Source organism: Alosa alosa, chromosome 2 (genome assembly GCF_017589495.1).
Source record: "Alosa alosa isolate M-15738 ecotype Scorff River chromosome 2, AALO_Geno_1.1, whole genome shotgun sequence".
Taxonomy (NCBI): domain Eukaryota; kingdom Metazoa; phylum Chordata; class Actinopteri; order Clupeiformes; family Clupeidae; genus Alosa; species Alosa alosa.
In genome coordinates, this window is record NC_063190.1 from 4987613 (window position 1) to 5007558 (window position 19946).

At 44.2% G+C, this 19946-nt stretch overlaps 2 protein-coding genes across 3 annotated transcripts in view; both read right to left on the minus strand.

Moving 5' to 3' along the window:
- trim3b (tripartite motif containing 3b) overlaps positions 1–13452 on the minus strand; it is a 31035-nt gene extending 17583 nt beyond the window's left edge. Inside the window, exons 1-2 of one of the 2 annotated variants that reach the window (XM_048236285.1) lie at positions 13384–13452; positions 12446–12497 (exon numbers count right to left, since the gene is read on the minus strand). The gene's annotated coding sequence lies outside the window, so the exon portion shown is untranslated. Of the gene's footprint in view, positions 1–10153; positions 10426–12445; positions 12498–13383 lie in introns of those variants that run through there. The other variant, XM_048236275.1, reaches the window with a different exon arrangement.
- Positions 13453–13721: 269 nt separating this feature from the next.
- fhdc3 (FH2 domain containing 3) lies at positions 13722–19140 on the minus strand. The gene is made up of 11 exons (XM_048238137.1): positions 18931–19140; positions 18614–18675; positions 18391–18493; positions 18111–18196; positions 17634–17734; positions 17421–17491; positions 17194–17301; positions 17028–17098; positions 16673–16790; positions 15642–15806; positions 13722–15392 (listed from the first exon to the last, which is right to left on the minus strand). Exons 1-11 carry the CDS (start codon positions 19138–19140, stop codon positions 15081–15083), a joined length of 1407 nt encoding a protein of 468 aa, XP_048094094.1. The 3' UTR covers positions 13722–15080.
- Positions 19141–19946: the final 806 nt, after the last annotated feature.

The following is a 19946-nucleotide window of genomic DNA, read 5'->3' on the forward strand; positions in this document are numbered from 1 at the left end:
AACAAATAGGGTGGAGGGAGAGGGGGAGACAGAGAGAGAGAGAGAGAGAGAGAGAGAGAGAGAGAGAGAGAGAGAGAGAGAGAGAGAGAGAGAGAGAGAGAGAGAGAGAGAGAGAGAGAGAGAGAGAGAGAAAGATTACTCATGAGACTTGCAACATATCAAACACAAAGCAGAACGGAAATAGAGTTGGCCTATATTTTCAAAAACCCGGCAGAATCCAAAGGCCATTAATTAAAAATCTGACATCCATTGTACATGTAATCAAAGACTAAAGCCTGTACACCACTGGACTAAAGCCTGTACACCACTGGGCATTAGAACAACTACAAGATCTTTCACATTGCCAAACTGACGTTCATACCTCCACTAGTCTAAGGGGTATTTTACCCACGAGCAAATATTTAAACTGAAGATTTCCCCTCACACTGAATCTTACATTGGGATGACACACTTAATATTGTGAAATTTCCAGTAGCCTACATGTAGCTTGCATGTCTTTCTGGAAGCCATACAGACAATCACTGGCACATTACAGTCAGGCCTTAAAACAAACAATCAATCTGTGCAGTTATAGGAAAAGAATCAACACCTCATAGTTGAGAATTCCTCCCCTATCATAATGTACAAGTGCCATCTCAGGGGCTAAGATACACCACACTAACACAGGAAGAATATCTATTTGCGCTGTATACATCTTCACTACATAATACATACATTCACCACACACAAACACACACACACACACACACACACACACACACACACACACACACACACACACACACACACACACACACACTCATGATCACTATGGGCAGCGGTCATTCATGGATAACCTTACTGAATCATTTTAACCGCAGTAGGTACCTCACACTGACATTGTACCTGAGAATTCAATCTTCAGAATCTTCAGAGGCACCACAGTATGGAAACACAACAGATTAAGGTCTCTGAATATATGACTAACAATTACAAAAATGTTCCTAAAGAGGTGATTGCTGCAGCGTGAAGAAAGCTGCTTTAAATTAATATGGGTTGTTATGATCATGAGCGTCTGTTTATCATATCTCAAGTCCATTCGGGCTGCGCTCCAAGAGCAGAGCTCTCACCACTCAACTAACAAGCTGTCAACACATTAAGATTTTACCACTTTTCCTTTGAAGATCCACATTGCACAACTCTGTCTGCATTTCAACGGAGAGAGATAGAATTTAATGGGTATTAAGCATGGAAATTTCCAATTGTATATTTATTAATGTAAATTAATTAAGTCAGGGCTGCAAGCTCCAGGGCCAGCACTGGTCAGACATAAAACTACATAGACATGTTAGTAAATAAACACAGAAGTTTTTTTTTTTTTTTTTTTTTTTTTTTTTAATCCAGTGTTTCCACCACAAGGATTAGAAGAAAACATCAATCTACAGTTAATCTCTGGGGATTGACTTTGCTGACATCCAGCAGTCAGATTGCCGCCCACACACCTTTCCCAAATCTACTGATCAAACCTCCTCCCTCCAAATGCCATCCGCCTCCCTCCCCTCACAGCTCGCACACACACACACACGCACGCACACACGCACACGCACACGCAGGTACAGACACAAACACCTCCATCTCTGACGTAACTCCCTGAGGAACAGCCATCAAAACCAGGCAGATTTTATTAAATCACTGAGAACAAGATAAATCTGATGCAGAGCACACAACCATGCGGACGACCGTTGGAGGTTGTTGGTTTGTTCCCTGAAAGAGGTAGCTGCTGTCGTTAATGAGAGTGCCTTGCATAACCAGCATCTCCCAGGCTAGTTTGATGTTCTGCTGCCCTGACAGCCAGTGGAGTCAGCTGCTTCTGTTTGAGTCATTGCACTCTCTCTCTCTCTCTCTCTCTCTCTCTCTCTCTCTCTCTCTCTCTCTCTCTCTCTCTCTCTCTCTCTCTCTCTCTCTCTCTCTCTCTCTCTCTCTCTCTCTCTCTCTCTCTCTCTCTCTCTCTCTCTCTCTCTCTCTCTCTCTCTCTCTCTCTCTCACACACACACACACACACACACACACACACACACACACACACACACACACACACACACACACACACACACACACACACACACACACTTCAATCGAGAATACCATTGAAAAAGCTTTTAGTCTAGGACTAGGCTTAATCCATGTATGAGAGACCAGCCCATAGCGTATCATATGCACTCACTAATGCAAAGGTATTCAAAACACTCCCTCTGCCCTTTCCACATTCCACCTCCAGAAGTCATGTGTCCATCCACACTCCTTAATCTATATTGTAATTACTGCGCAGGCAGAGAGTACAGACATGGCCTTTCAGGAAGTTCACTGTGCTGGGCTCTAGGTCACTTTGTGCAAACTCATGTGCATTTAGCCCACATGCACATATAACCAAGAGCAGTTTGCACATGTGCATTTAGCCCTCATGCACATATAACCAAGAGCAGTTTGCACATGTGCAACACAACACAACTGGACTGGGTAGGCCTGTGCTTTGATTGCACTTCTCTCTGCAGACACACTCATAAGCCCATTATGTTTCTGCATTACTATGGCATGAGTAACGTTGGAGTTCATGGGTCTGTTTAGATCAACATGTGGCACGCAGAACCTGATCATCCCATGTGGCACGCAGAACCTGATCATCCCATGTGGCATGCAGAACCTGATCATCCCATGTGGCACGCAGAACCTGATCATCCCATTTAGTCACTGAATTGGACCCGCCAAGAACAGCAGTCTCATCTGACTACCTCAAATGCTTTTCCAAGTCTAAAGCTGGCCTTACATTGTACGATTTTCGTGTGATTTCACAGTTGGCGACTAAATAGTGACGTGAACAATGTAAAAACCAATAGTGACCTCGCTCCAACACCAACGAAATTATGACTTTGATATTCGTTGACTATATTTTGAGTTCCTGTTGATTCCTAGTGCACGATGGGAAATAATTTAAAGGAATCTAATTGCAGTCTTGTAATCAGTGACCCTGCAAGATCCCTAGTCGTTGCATAGTCTTTGACTAGTCTGTAACTTTTTGATGTGAGAGGGTCTGAGACTGAGGGTCTGAGACTGTCTTTCAAAAAATGTTTCCAAATCTTTGCAGTCTTTCAGTGTAAGGAGGGCTTAAGTTGAGTACTTCTGGCACAGAGGAGAGCGTCTGCCTTGATGTTCAAGCGAAATTCACAATCATTAGTCAGGATTAGTGTCCAAGAACTTGACATGTTAAAATACATCTGATGTAATGCTAATTACAGTAGTCCTGATCAAACGCTGAGGACAGCAAGCAAGGTCACAATCGGTTTGATGAACTGAGTCGCTGCAACTCAACTGCTCAGATATTAAAGGAAAACTATTGCATCAGCACTATTCCATGATAGCACCCCCAACCCCACCACGCACCCCACACCATCCTCCCTTTTCCTGACCCCTCCCTCACTGGAGACCTCTAGGCACATGGACTACCAACACCGGTCATGTGACAGCAAGTGCTGTCCATGCAATAGTTCAGCTCAGAGTGTCAACTGACTGCTTCCTGGCTGAGCAAGACTTGCCTGGGGGGTGGGGGGGCTCTTCCCTCTCTCTCTCACCCCCCACCCCCTCTCTCTCTCTCATCCCCCACCCCCCCTCTCTCTCTCTCTCTGTGCTGTTTATTATGTAACACTGTGTCACTACAATCTGAGTGAGGGTTCAGGTTGTCTCCGCAGGAAGTGTGACTCAACAGAGAGAGTAACATGCTGTGGGGGGTGGGTGGGAGAAGGGGCGCTAGTGCGTATCTCTATTAGGAGACACTACAGTGGAGGATGGGCCCAGTGGAGAGGAGAACAGAGGAGAACAGAGCGAAGGCCTGATTCATAGTCTACGCAAGTGTCACAAAGCGGCACGAAGCTATGCCTACATGAACGCAGTTGACAACGCATGGCTCATGCACATTTTTAAGTGCCTTTCATAGTCTACGTCAAGTTATGCGGACAATGAGCCCCCATCGGAAATGCATGGTGTGACTAACGTCATTGCGTCACGTTACCAAAAATTGGACGACACATTTTTGCTACGCAAGTACATACGTCATGGCATCGCGTTGACTATGAATCGGCCCTAAGCCATCCCATTTTCTACTGTCCTGTGTGTCCACTCTGGCTCTCTGAGTCCTCCTCGCTTCAGCCCACTGTGGTAATTAGGCTCCTGGACCAAGCCCCAGCGCCGTGGCATGGAACAGACTTAAGTGAAGGAGTAGGTCAGAGGGAAGGACATGAAGAGGCCCTGGGGCTAATGAGCCAGCTGGGAAGAGATCTGCATCATCCAGCGTGGAAATCAAGCCTGAGTGGAGCTCACATTTCAGATTCAAACTCGCATCCTGGCATTTGGGGTTATAAAACTCACATCCAGGCATTTGGGGTTATAAAACTCACATCTAAGCATTTGGGTTCATAAAACACATCCAGGCATTTGAGATAAGATACTGTACACAAAAGGGAATATATTCCTCTTCCTCATTTAAAACCTGTTTGTCACAGTGATTTCAGACGTAGGTGTCATGATTGAGTTCCAACAGTGAATTATTAGTCTGGGCTCATTTCCTCTTGAAATAGACAATTTCAGTAGGAAAGATTGCCGAAGGACTTTCTGAAAATGCACTCAATTCACACCTCTGAATAAGTACAATGGAATAATGTCTGTGTGTTATTTGGATATGTGTGTTGCAGCATAATTCCATCATTTATGCCCTGGTGTATCTGACTGAAGACCTTCATCCTTGATCTCCTGCATGCCACAAACGTGGGAGATGCACGTGGCATTGTGTCCTGCTATAGGGCCATGGACCATGGACATGCGTGTGTGCGTGTGTGTAATTGGGCCTAGTCTTCACTGTGTGCAAAGCGTGGCAGATCCGCGTGTCCCTCACTTAAGCTCATCGTGCCCATCTCTCTCTCTCTCTCCCTCTGTGCTGGGAATATTCCTGGAGGAAGTGCATGCTCTGCAGGGTAGATGAGATGGACCAGAAATAATCTGAGCCTTTAAATAACTGTTGGATGGTGGAGGCTGAGGGGTGGGGTGGGGTGGGGTGTGTGTGTGTGTGGGGGCAGAGAAGCTCCAGAGGGGGTGACACCGCATAAACATAAACAGTCAGAGCTCAGGGTCGGCAGAGTTTGCCATGCTGATGTCCGCACCAGGGCCTGTGGACAACACTGTGACCACACAAATGCAAACACACACACACACACACACACACACACAACGGCCAAACAGATGCCCCCAGCAGCTGTTGTGACCTGAAAAAAATGGTGTCCCTGGGCTCCTTTGCGCAAAGGTAGTGCATGTTGGGAGGATGTTTAAAAGCACAGATGGATGCGCTTACTGAGGATGCAGATGGCAGCTACTGGCAATTTGCGGAGCCACATTTCCCACAATGTGTGTGTGCGTTCCCTTCCCTGCACCATGAATAATTCAGCCACGTCCTCTTTCTTTGAGGATTGTGCTGAGGCAAGGGGGCTGTGTTTAGTTGCTTGCAAAAACAGTACGCAACATAAAAGTCCCGGGGAAAACTAGAGGTGCTTTATGGATCCTTGAGGTACGCATACAGTAACTTATTACATAATCCAAAACAAAGGGAGGTTTTATTCACAACTATACTTTCAAACCATCCACAGAGGCAGTAGGTAGAGTTAAATTGTATAGAAAGACCTGTTCCTTTCTTCAATACAAGATCCAAGACTTCCCGCATGATGGCTTGGCATTAGATAAAAAGTGCAATTAACCTCTTCCCCGTCTGTCATTAGATTGAAATAAGATGCGGATGGTCACTGATTGAAAGCTAGAGGCGCATCAGAAGAACATAGGATAACAGAGCAGAGCTCAGTTGTCTGACATCCCACTTATCCTACTGTCCGTCAACACCGCCATCACCCTCTGAAGGGATGACATCTGGGACTAAGGTACAAGACAGGGACTTCACTTGCAGGCCTGAACAGTTGCTCTCGGCTGTTCTGCGTAGTGGACTTGAGAAGCAAGGATTTCGTTTGGTTACAGCTGTACATTCAGTCTTTCACAGAGAATATGTCTTGCATTACTCATGTTTTCTCATACACTTTTAATATTATTTAAAGTTGATCAGTGCACATATAAATCTCTTCTGATTTAAAATAAACGTTCTTAAATTTGATGGCTGTTACAACCCCTGTGCCCCTTTCAGGCTTCTTCATGTCAGTGCACGGACAGGTGGGGCCTGGTTAGGTTCATCAGGTGAGCCAGTATACAGTACACCTGCATCACATGTGTAAGGGGCTCTCCTCTTTCCCACAGGGCACTTTTCCATTCTCTTGCAGGCACCCACTTAGATTCTCCCTTCTACTGGCACTTTATTCTTATTTCTGATCTCTTTCTTTGTCTCCCACTTACTCATTTAACATGACACTCTCATTGCCTTCACACACACACATACATACATGCACACCAGTACTCAGTTTGGTAACATTGCTATTTTGCTTTATCCCAATAAATTATAATTTAGTTTAAACCTGAACCTTGTTGTCCGTGTCCTTCTATGTTGCAGTCTGGGAGCGAGCTAGACGTAAGAATGGTGACAACTGAGCTAGAGTCTACACACACACACTCACACACACACACACACACACACACACACTTCAGTGTGGCAATACACATGTTTGTAGGCCTATAAATAACTGCATTAGTGTTGGTATTGATAGCAGCACACTAGCTCTGATTGAGCAGGCTGAACTGTAGCGTGGTGTGCTGTGGGTCTCTGCGTCTGTGCTGGCCCGGCCAAGCCAGGGGATCATTAATGCAGAGACTGCAGCAGAGCGCTGCACTGTCACCTCAACTGGCCACTCGGAGATGGAGATGGAGACCGTCCACTCCACACAGCCCCCACACTCACGCACGGGCTTCACGTATGGCCAAGACCAGAGGGGTTTTACATTTTACATTTTGTTTCTTTACAATAACAAGGGGGCTTTATTATAGAAGAGGACTCAGATAATCAAAGAAACTAATGGTCATAATTGAGATAGATCAAATTGTTTTTTGCACAATAACTAAAATACTTTATCATGAAAGACGATTGATAACCTACAACAGATGAATCATCATCTAGTTATCTACATCGGTGCATTATGTTCATGGATAGCTGGACCGTTTTCAGACAAAGCTGGATTCGGTCGTGTCATGTGTCCTTTCATGTGGCGAAGGTGATGTTACTCAGTCCCAACAGTGCCTATGGAGCAGCATGGTGCATTGGCCTTGATGACAGCTTTCAGTCGTGACATAAGATGGACATAAACGTTGGCAGCTGGGGAGGAGAGCTGAGGAACGTGTCATGCTACGCTACGCTTGTATGAACACATCAGAGTGCACTCCACCACACACACTCACACAGCTCACCAAAGACATCTCTATACACACACAGAAACAAGGAAGCTATTTTTGGCCAGGTACACCTATCTCTCTGCATCTGATAAAAAAACAAACCTTTGCAAAGGGAACTGGGAGTTCAGCATGTTTCATCCTCTAGTCACTAGGATGTCTGGTTCTCAATAGATTTAGCTGTTACATAACCTCTTAATACATAACAAAATTGTATCAAAATAGTGTTTTTGTGGCCTGTAGACCAGAAAAGCTAGAAGCTAATGACATTTTCCAGGCAATTTCTGATTTACACAAAATATCTTACACAGTCAGATATTCATTGGAGGCTTTCCAAATTGGATCAAATGTAGCTGAATGGCTGCCCTGCTGAAGAAAGAGGTGGGAGGTGTATAATATGAATATAATGACGCTACGTCTTGCCAAAGGAAGTGAAATCCTATGCCCATGTGTCGGCCAGTTCATCTCCATTATGTGCCAACAATTCTATTAGAAATGCTGGCAACGCATGCCATAGCTACCTGTCCCCCACTGATAGCTCCTTGTCATTAAAAATCCCTCGGAATAAAAGTGTCTTAGTGGTCACATAATACACCCCCATGCCATTGCTGTGAGCTTGAAACAAAAGACCCTGGACAAGAGTCAAACATGTCCAGTGTTAGCCTTTCTCCGTGTGGCAGCTGTGTGATAACAGCCTTATTATGACACTGATCTCCTTTAATCCTCCAATGGAGCTAAACGTACAGGGCATAATGAGGCGGCGCCAGCACGCACTGCGTGGATAACGGCTCGTGCAACGTAACATAATGTAGTCATAACTCAGGGATTACTCTGCATTCGTCATGCAAAAAAAAAATGTATTTCGCTCAATCTAAGGACTGTGTTGAAGTGATTTCTCACGGTCCTTCAGGCAGTCGATGCAGTTATGAAATTAATTCTAAAAATGTATTGTAGATTGCTGCCATATTGTGCAATGTTTTTTGATTTTATGGTAATGTAGTCTTTGATAATGCATTAGAGACATGGCTGTAACTTTTATCGTTCAGGCAAAACATGGAAACATTTAACATGGAAGTTAGGGCCAAAACTGTGTAAGGATTTATGGATAATGGAAGCCCTTTCCCCAGTGCAGAGAGAGAGAGAGACTGCAGACATCACATCATCATTGGATTTGAAAAATAACCCATAGCTACAAATCCATGTTGCACACATTCAACATCTCATTACATCTGGTCTCCACTGTAACATACCAGGCAGTTGTAAAGTTCTGCCACATCTTGGAAGTTGCTGATTTAGTTATTACTCAAGGGCACATTACTACAATTCCCCTCCAGATTTAAGATTTGAATGTGTGTTCAAAGTCATTCATTTCAATATAGTGCTACGAGCTAAGCCACTTGCACTCCTTAGCTTCTCCCTTCTCCGTCACATTCCATTAATTCCAAATGGATATTCCAGCTCCAGCATTCTTTGTTGCCATGCTGACCAACAACAACCCCCCTACAACCGGACTCTTCACTGCACTGCCATCTTGTCACTTGAACATAGCCCCAAACTTTGTTGATCTTAATGGTGTGCTTTCTTAAAAGTTTTGTTTACATAAAGAATATCCCCTCAGATTAACACCCATGATGACGAGGATGTGGCTACCTCCACGATGCTAGAGTAGAGACATGTGGAAAGAGATGCATGCAGGAATGTGATACAGTTCAGTATTGTCCTGATAATGTAATGACACATTTGACATGGCAGATGTGTATTACACAGCTACATATTTAATACAACATTATGTGATTCTCTATAAACAGCCACAAGATGTCTACCAGTGCAACAAGGATGACCAGACCAGGGAAGGTTAGGTAGAGAGAGGGTGATGTCTGTCTGGACACAGTCAAGCCTTGCTGTTCATTAAGCCTTCTTGAAAGACCGCTTCTCTCCCCCTGAAGTCCAGGTACTCTATCACAGGTCAGTGGCTCCTATTACACAAGCCTTCATCAACATTGAACTTTTCACCAAATGGGGGAATTAGCTGAGCATATGCGCAGCTGAGCCTGGCAGGTGTGGGAATCCTCGACAGGGCGGACAAAATGACGCCAGCTCAGCCTGACAGACCCACAGGAAGAAATCCACTAAGAATACAGATGGAAGCAAAATGTGTCTGACACACACACACACACACACACACACACACACACACACATATCTGATGTCAGTAAACCAGACAGGTAGACCAGGTCAAAGAGTGTCTGCCACACTCGGGCATGCATGAGATAGCACTGGACAGATAACTGTGACAGAGTGACAGAATGACAGCACAGCGTTCCTCAATCTTGATTTCCTCCTATCAGCCTGTCTTTTTATGATAGCAGCAGTGAGGCAAAGCAGAGACATGGCGAGCATAGGTCAACTCCTTTCTTCTCTAGATCTCTCTCTTTCCATCACTCATTCCCTCTCTCTCTTTCCCTGTGTGTCTGTGTGTGTCACTATCTCTCATATACATGGAGCTGTCAACTAAGACATCAGACACACTGCAGTCAATTAGTCATCCTTGGTCATTCCCAGTCCAGCTCAGGCCAGCAGCAGCAGGGACAGCACGTACATCGGCGTGCACAGAGCGGAGTGGAGGGCAGAGACCGCGATGGGAGAAAAGACGCTTGGAGGTGCTGCACCAACAGCACAGTCAGAGGAGGAGGGAGAGAAGGAGGTGGAGGAGGAGGAGGAATGTGAGAGGGGGACCCCCTGGCACGGTACTCACGTGAGTTGTCGCTGAGAGCTCGAAGAGCAAGAGAGGAGGAGGAGAAGAGAAGGAGAGAGCGGAGCGGAGCAGAGCGACTTGCGGCGGCAGCAGCGTCAGCGCCACCCGCTACTCCAGTCTCTGGCCATCCTCACAGCGCTTACATCCACAGCCCAGTGAAGAGCCCAAACAACAACACAGACAGGCTGAAGAGAGAAATCCTCAGGGAGGGAGAGAAAAACAGACGAGCAAGACAGAGAGAGAGAGACAGAGGCAGTGGAGAGTCAGAGCGGTGTGTGTGTGTGTGTGTGTGTGTGTGCGTGCACGAGAGCGTGCTGTAGATTACATGTATGGATGTGTGGGAACGAGAGGGGCAGGGAGGGAGCAGGGCTTCCTGCAGCCCATTGGCTGAGGCAGAGTGGGCGGGGCGGGCATATCTAAGACTGCAGGCAAGGTGCAGATCAAATGTAAAATGGCAGCAGAGAGCATGCTGCATGGCTCAACTGACTGGGCTGTCTGCTCTTCTAAAGGGAGAGGGAGGAATTTGCTATCTGCAATTACTACTTTTTCTATTAAGAATGTGCTGTCTCTGTAACTTTCTCTCCTTCCCTCCCTCCCTCCCTCTCTCGCACGCACGCACGCACGCACGCAAGCACACACACAGTGTCTTCTGCTTTTCCCTTGGACATTAACAAAAAGAGAAGGACGATTTATCTGACCAACCCATCCGTTTCTTCAAAATCACAGTATTACGTTGCATGCTTGCATAGCATAATCAGTTTAGAAGGAAGGAGTCTCAATAAGTTGTATCTTTGTTTAAATCGGTTACATACTACATACTGATTGATTCAAAAGGAATGAGCTGACCCCTAACATTGAATGTCATCTTATAGATGGCTGAACACTATCTGATATAACAGTAGTGGCCGGGGGGGTTGTTTGAGTAGATAAGTGAAACACACACACACTGATATGTGTGTGTCTGTGTGTGCGTATTGAGTTGAGCTAAAAACTCAATTGTGCTAATTGAGCATGCAATGAGGCAATCAGAAGCAGTGTGACCTCATCAATGGGAAGAGCGAGGCTCCACCCCTAGGAGGGCAAGAGAGGCTTCCTCTCCCTCTGTCTCCTCCTTTCCCATCTTAACAAACCCACACATGATATGAGTGATGGAACCTAAACCCTCAGACATGTCAGAAATGCCCCCCCCACCACCCACTCTACCGATATGACGCGGCACGGAGAAGATGTGGGCGAGGCATGGACGAGCCTTGGGATTCGATGGCGGGAAAATGGTGTTGCCATGGAGACATCATCCAGTGCAGCAGAACCCAGATGGCAGCACACAACCCCCCTAATCCCCCCTCCCTCCTCCTCTTCCTCATCTTCCTCTCTATCCTCAATCGCAGCCAGCAATAGAGAGCACCAGTCAGCGGTTGTCACGTTTCACGTCAACACAACTAGCACCGTGGGTTTGCCTGTGACAACTCATTTCTCTTTATTTTCGCAAAGTAAACCAGCTGAATCTTTCACTCTCTGAATTTATGAAAATTCATGTTTTTCTGTGTGAGACACCAAAAATGCACAGTGGATCAATCATATTTTGTTGATACATAGAACCGACTCTGCCAATATTGAAGAGCAAGAGGGTCAGCAGGGTCATGCAGAGGGAGATCTATATTAAATCAAAAAGGCTATTGTGCTTAGAGAGTGAGAGAAATTAGGTCACCTTTCAAAAGTTAAATTTGTAAAACATCTGAGGGGAAGTGCACACAGAATTAAACTTCACAAAGTACAAAACCTTATTCATGTATTCCACATCTTCCTCACAATCATGCTCTCTAATTTCAACACACACACTTACACCTGAATCACACCATTTCTTTTGGATTTTGAGGGGGACAATTCATGCATAATGGTGAATTGAATGAATCATGGCCCCATTCACCGACTTTAAGAGATTTATTTAATTCAGAAATGAAGGAAATATTGGATATAAACATGAGTAAATTATTCTTTGCAACTTACACCGCAGGCCACATCAGTGACAACACAGTAAGTGTGGGGGCATGAATATAGCTCGCCACGGGTTTAGAGTAAACTGAAAGAGCTGGATAGGATCTCCGTCAGCAGAGCATTGGCAGTTATTTCCACACACACACACACACATTAATGACTCCTGTCTTGACTCCTCTGGCCTACTCCATATGTTTTTGCTCTCTCTCTCTCTCTGTTTATTGAGATTTTTGATTTTTAAGAATTTGAGCTAAAACCATTCAAGCAAAAGAAATGTGTGTCTATTTTCCAACTTACCCGCAGGCCATGTTGATCGCTGAGTGTTTACAGTCAATGATGGTTGTGACCGCTGAAGGGGAGAAACATCATCATTGCACACCAAACTATACCTAACAGTCATTCTCTCTGTCTCCCTCCCACACACACAATGAGAGACACTAAAAGTGAGACAATATTTTCCTTTATCCTCCATCAGGGTCTCCATGTCAAGTACTTAAGAGAGTTTGACAGCATTAAAAATTATGAGACGTGCATGGCAATGAGTTTCCATGGAGCAGGAATCCCTTTCTGTTACTTCATTCATCAGTGAAATACTGCTTGGTAAACTGCCATTGAGAACACTGAGCCTAGCATTCCTTGGCTTGGACGCACTGACCCTGCAGACTCATGTTTTGGTCCACATTTCATGAACTATAAGTTAGTCCAGAAAAAGTTAGATAAAATGAAACTGACGAATTCAAAATGCAGCTACTGGAATCGAATCTAAAGCCAAATAAACTTATTCCTTGACTCAATGAGGGTCATTGCCTTGACTGCACTCAGTAAGGGCTCCACCTACCGGTGGGTTTGGCAAACGTCAAAAGGCAGATCTATGATGTCAAAGAAAATTAAGCGACAACAAAATAACGTCAATGTTATACCACTAATTGGAGTGTAATCATACGAAACCGCCCCGTTTTACTTCTACTTACGATAAAAAAAATTGTTTCCAATGCCAATAATACAACTGACAAAGAGGTAACCTCTTGAAACTATTTCAAAGCGACAAATTATGAAAAGAAAGGAAATGCTCATTGTTATTCAAGCATAACCTATGAATATCCGCTGAAAGCCTAATCTTGAAAGTATATCCGAGGTACTACGTTAATACTTTTTCGCTACCAGCATGAAGGGGGAAAGAATCCATGATTACATTTAGGAGTGTATGACAATAGAAAACAATGCGTAAGACTTACCGCAAATCAACACCAACCTGCTGCTCTGCAACTTTGCAAATTAACTGTCGGACATCAGCTCTGCCAACAAACCAACGCGTCTGATCTCTCTCTCTCGAGTTGAAAGGATTCTTTGAGGTAGTCTACTGTTCATGTGACTGTGTGGATGACACCCCCTAGCAGCTTTGTGAAGAGGTCATCAAGTTTTTTTTTTTTTTCGTTTTTTTTTTCTTCAAAATGATTCACTCTAATGAGCACACTTTCACATAGCCTAAGCTAAGGTAGACTACAATAATAAAACATACCATTTCAAATCCTGCAAAAGTAATTTAATTCAGATAGAATTAAGAATCCAGAAAACACATGTTTACTTCTTTAGGCTTATCTGATATATTTCTTTCCAGTGGATTTTAGTGGAATATTTTCTGATCTTAAGTTGAGATGACCTCTAAAGCTCCAGTCTTCCAGGCCTGCATGAAAGAACAGTCTGTCCAAAGCTGCTGGGTTTAGAGGGTATTATTTCACAGTGTCACCAGCCAAGTGAGATCATGGTGTAAACAAATACCATTTCCCAGGTAACCAAGCAAAATCCACCCGCTGTCAGTCCAAAGCCAAGCCACTCGAAGATAATGACAATGGAAAACCCAATGGAAAGACTGAGTACACCCTGATTACATTTAACCTTTCCCTGAAGATGGACATAGGAAGGTCTTATTTTTTAAGCTCTCATGTATACCAAGTAGACTATAAAGACAATAAACAATATACAAAAACAGTATACAATGTTCAGTAGCATTACAGTATAGATTTAATAGAGACTTAGAGGTATGGTCCATGATTCTGGCAAGATTGTTGACATTTTGAGGTTCACTTCCAATCAAATTTCACCCATCCCTTCCATGCTCCTGAAGCGTGCTGATTGGCTAGAACAGTATATGGCTTGGTTGAAGACACTCTAAGATGGCATCTTTAAGATGTAGGACAGTAAAACTTATTTTAATCAACCTTGAATCTAATACAACGGGCCCCGTTTCTTTTAAAATGTTGAGGAGGACGGCATCATAAATAGGACATGTAGACTCAAGTCAGGACGTGTCTCTTTTTAAAAATAAAAAAACAGTAATCAAGATGAAGGACTGCAGAGTAAGGGTGATGATGGTGGGGATTCGGAGGGAAAATGAAGACTAGAGGAGGTGATATTCCCCTTGTGTAGTGGACAGGGCAGCACATCTGCACACATATCAGCTCTATCTTCACACAGATTGTGTAGGCCTGTTCATGTGCTGTGTCCTGTGTTGTACTGCCATGTCTTTACTAGACATAGCCATGGCACAGGACCAGCACCATCATTGAGTCGCGGAGGACTCACTAAACTGCTTGCAGGTGCTGCTGCTGCTCCTTATCTCTTTTGAAGTTTCCTATTTACGTCAGCTAGGCCATGCTGTTGACATTTCGGTTATGGATCATACATCTGTATCCCACAATGTCCTTTTTCAAATAGGCTTTCAAACGGCAAAGACAGTTCAGCTTTAGTAGAAACGGTCTTGCTTTTCTGTCACTTATCTCCTCCGCTGGTTACGTATTGTATCTCCCTTCCTACTAGAGACGCAGCGTGAGGCCTCAGTCCCAAATCATGGTCCTTGTGTTCCTCTTCATCAGACAGACCCGCTGTCAGAAGACCCCTGCTTGGAGGGGCTGGGGGGCCATGCAGAGGTCTATCATGGTCTACTGGTGGTGTGGGAGCGATTGCGGATGTGGGGCCCAATTTGGAAAGTATTGTCCCTCTGTCCATAATTCTCAATGGCTCGCCTGACCTCAGAGAGGTTACTTGTGGACTGACAGAGACGACGACTCCTCCTCGGGGTGCCTCCTTCCGCAACGAGCAGACTGGCGAGGGCCCTCTCCATGTCGCTGTCTGTCTGAGGGGAGACCCCTCTGGAGGAGGAGGCCGTAATGTCGGCGCTGGAGCCCGGTCTCAGGCTCTGCCGTCGCTCGCGCCTCCTCTCTGCCTCCCGGCGCTGCTGGTTCTCCTGGAGCAGAAGGAGCTAAGTGAGACCAAACATATCTGCAGCTAGCATCTCATGACATTAGCCTCACTAAAAATAAGTGGTAAGTGTTCTGAGAAGTATTCCTAATAAGCGTTCTAAGAAGTGTTCTTAAGATGTCCTAAGACTTTTCATTGATGGTTCCTATAGTCCTTGTGAGTTAGATTCAAAATGTGAATTAGAAGAGTTTATACACTACTTTTGACCTGTGGAGACAGAAGAGAGAAGTCTTACTGCAACAGATTGGTCAAATTTTTCACTGAAGGACTTGAAGATGGAGCAGCACTCCTCCAGTTTGAAGGACGTGGGGTCTTCACACAGGTACTCCGCCAGAGAGCTCTTGGTGTCCTGGAACTCTTTCCATGAGATATCCACACTTTCCAGAATCAGGTCTGCCCTCTATATGCCAACAGTTACAACTTGCAGGTAAGTATATCTAACACGTTTATTTTCACTGCCAAAGATCAAATTTAGATTGGTCTACACTCGTTTCCCAGAAAAAGGTTCCCTTTAACCACTGGTATTTGAAACAAGCTGTCACACAACCAGTCGACTGTTGTACACATTTGAATTGAGGCTTGAGCATGTAATTGAGGAAATCCTGACGATCAGATAAAGGTTTGTTTACATGTGGACCTATTTTGCACCTCAAGTGTAAAACAGGCCTTTGTAAAACAAGCCAGTGGATTACCCCACTGAGGTGTACATACAAGGTGAAAAGTAAAACCTGTGAACACTTCCTACTACTGTACACTTATGCTTACTCTGGAAATCTTCCAATTTATTCCATTTGGACTAGCCTAGCTAATGAACACTGCCCCAAATGATGTTGAAAGTGAGCAGCTAGGATCTCATTTCACATCCTAAACCAAGTACAGAGAGAGAGAAGCCATAACACACAAGACAGATCTATGTCTTCCAGTTTTCCATGACTTCTTCCACAGAATGTCTATTGAAATGGAAGAAGATTCATTATCTTTGGCAAAGCCCCCTCTACAGCAAAGATGTACTGCCTTAACCACTCCCCAGCTGAGCTCACTGGCAGAGGAGGCAGAAATCTAGTCTATCAGAGAGCCATGTCTGACTCTTCAGGGTTCTTTTCCAGTTCATAATCCCAGTGACAAATGAGAGTAAATTTCGGGTCACAACCGACATGCAAAATTATTACATAAACATATCTGAACGTGAGGGACTATCTAGGAAGTCTTGGATGGAGAGTCTTAAGAGTCTGGCTACCTTCACATTAGCTGTTTAGAGTATTTCACCTTAAGAAAACGCTCCATTTGGCTGTTGAGGTCATCATGCTTGGAGGAATCTTCTTTAACACTTGCTACCCTGCCAATCTCCTTCTGCAAATCATCACGAACTTCTTGAGTGCAAATCCTAAAAAGAGGAATGTCCACATAAATATCAACATGTCTTGTGCATGCCTGCGTAGCATACATATCCATGTTTAATATGCATATCACAGATCGGTCAAAATAAGACAAAAAAGGTTCAGGTTTAAGCCAGCAAATATATTGAATTGGTTTGTAGATGATGAAATACATATGGAATGAACATGAACATACCACCTGTTGACCTAACATCAAAGCTGTTTTTTGTCTGTTTAGGGATTACCTTGCAGCCGCCCTTATGTATTTAAGTCGTCTTGGAAAATTGAGTAGAGAGGGGTCTACATCTTGAGCTTGCTGTTGTTCACAATCACAAAAAACAATCAGAAAAAAGCACAGACATCTGGCTATTGGATTTCAGAAGCTCACTGACAGAGATGCTGAGCTCATACCGTTGCCACATAATGCATGAGGGTTATCCCTGGCTTATTTGCCTTTGTGTCAGCAAGCCGAAGCAGCGAGCCCATCTTGAAGCCAATGGCGCTGCCTGTATAACAACCCTGAGTGCGACAAATGCAGAACGGCCATGCTCTTATGTCTTTGACCACAGGGGCATGACACACTGGAGGTACTGTTACACCAGGTGATAAAGTGGGTCATTGCAGTGCTCAACACTTACCTCATTCATGTAATTCCCAACCTTAAGCACCAGGCGGATGATGGATTGGAGATCGTCAGACTCCAGTAGCTCTGTCGAAGAAATACAACCACCAGCATGTTTTTTGGTAAAGCTATAGACAGATGCCAAAGCATAATACAACATGTGTGACTAGGCACAAGGAGAATGTGGGATCCCATAGCATGTTTTAGTGAATATGGAAGGTAATGCCACCTCTGGCTGCAGCGGTCATAACAGCAATCAACCTTCTCAGGTCATCCATGATTGGGAAGAACTCCTCCACAAGGACAAGACTTTGTATCCTCTCCTCATAGCTTCACACATAGACATATTGAGTGGGATAGAGAGAAAGAGATTGGTTGGAGGTCAAAGATTACTGGAGATGAGCCCTACATGTTGTGTCTGCAGAACAGGATTTCTTTATTCTTGTCCTGGGAGACTTCTGCACTGCATATGTCTTCCATAACAGCCATTCCAGATCAAAGTCACAGTATATTTACAATATACTCTAATGCCTTGTATTTACTAAACAAGGTGTGTTTAGTAAACATAAAGTAGCGCTGATTGAGCCAGTTGGGTGTGGTGAAGCTGGCTTATGTGGAAAATGTGATGTGCAGGCAGGTGTCTAAGAGGAGCAAGACAGGAAAGTCCTCCGATCATTAATGTTGAGCATAAAGGACAAAAACTTACCCTGGCAGTTTAATCAGTCTCACCATGAACTGATCAGCTTCTGTTAAATGACTTAAGGTCCCTTCAAAGGCCAGCAGCTTCTTTACCTTCAGTAGTCAATGCAAAACAACAAAACAAACAAACAAAATGTATATTTATCCTGATTCACACGTTGAGGGTTCTATGCTGTAGATGTGTTATAGTGGGGGTGGTAGTGTCTTATATTTTCTAAATGAAAAAGCTCAGTGGTGGTTGGAAGTGGAGATATTTCATGGATGGAGAGACTTATTTATGTGGTTACCTCTTCTTTATCTGGGAGCAGCTTACATAGATTTTTGAGTGTTCCACCTTTAAAGGTTGTGGCATTGCCCTCCCTGATATCTCGAACCAGCCTGTAGACTGGCCTGAGGAGAAAGTCACAAGGTTAAGTGAGCTTTTGCTGTGAAGGTCAGCAGGCTTTGTTTTGACCCCTGATGGATAAACAGATGGAGGTCACTCAAATAATCTGAGAGACTCTCCCATACCTTTTACACTGTTTCAGCACAATAGCGATGTTCATACTCTTCTTTGAACTGAGTAGTGAGATCTGTTTCAGAGAAAAGACATGAAAACATGCATTACAGGTGGTCTAGCTAGCACATGACCACGTCTATAGTATGACACAGATCAAAGAGGTATTACAAGCGCTCAAATGTGGTATGGTGGCTATCAAATGACCACTAATAAGATGCCTTGAAAGGAACTACTGTGTCTACCACACTTTCCCTTCATCAAATATTCACTCAAATGTTCCTCCCAATGCCTGATATAATCACCTCAGAAATGGTATTAGGTTACGTACATTCTGAATACCCTGCTCAGATGGACAAAAGTCACGCTTGCATGGTCTCGGCACAGTCTTCGTGGGCTGGCTGTTGTCCTTTTTGCAGAAGAGCTCCTTGATCCTCTCGGTGTCCAGCTCAAAGTCGCCCAGCGAGGCCTGCATGGTCCACAGATTGCGCTTGCCCAGGACCCTCTCGCAGGGGATGGTGTCCCAGTTGAACTTTCTCATGATAGCTCGTTTCTGTACACACCTGGAGAAAGCGTCCATGGGTGGAGGTGGTGGAGGGGAAACAACTGAAGTAGAAGGTGTCTCCATTGTCTACACGGGATGGCGATCCTCAGCTGAGGCAGACTAGTAGTAGAAAAAAGGTCAACAAGAAAAATAAGACGCCAAGGTACATATCAACAGCCAGAAACTCTCCAGTGTAACTGAGACTCTCCCTAGTTTCCATTAGCTCATGGCTTGTACTGTACAGATGCAGCTTTACTGATGTATTTGAATGTCCACTGGCTGTATAAGTGCAGCCTGCTGAGGAGATAACGGACTCTGTGGCAACAGGTAGCCTGTAGAGAGGTGTAATAACTATGGTGAATACCAAGCACATGAAGATATAATCCTGTGTGACATCTTTTTGTACACAAGCGCAGTACAGTTATCTGTCATATGGAAATGAAAGTCAAACATATGGCTCAGACATCTAGTCACTATTTTTTCATATTGTCTCTACTGAAACTGCCAAAAAAGTCAAGCGGAAACAACAGGAATCTCCTGTCCAACAGGTTTATCATAATTTATCAAGTTTGTCTGAAGACAACTTTTAGACCAATTGGAGCCTAAATATCAACATATTGGGCAGGTGCAAACCTGCATTGACATTTTAAAAACAAAGATTAAAAAAAAAAAGATAATAAAACTACAGCATATACAGTATTTGTCTGACTTCAGGTCAATGCCAGAAAGATCAATGCATATGCCTATAAAGGCAGCCAACAATAACAAGACATAATAATATTTTTCATGTGAAAACACCAGCA

Excerpts from the sequence above, each read along its gene's own strand:
- fhdc3 (XM_048238137.1), bottom strand. The coding sequence starts at position 19,140 with ATGAGAAAGTTCAACTGGGACACCATCCCCTGCGAGAGGGTCCTGGGC. Across the intron at positions 18,197-18,390 it reads TGCTCCCAGATAAAGAAGAG|GTAAAGAAGCTGCTGGCCTT; the intron begins GTAACCACATAA and ends TGACTACTGAAG. Across the intron at positions 16,791-17,027 it reads TACATAAGGGCGGCTGCAAG|GATTTGCACTCAAGAAGTTC; the intron begins GTAATCCCTAAA and ends TCCTCTTTTTAG.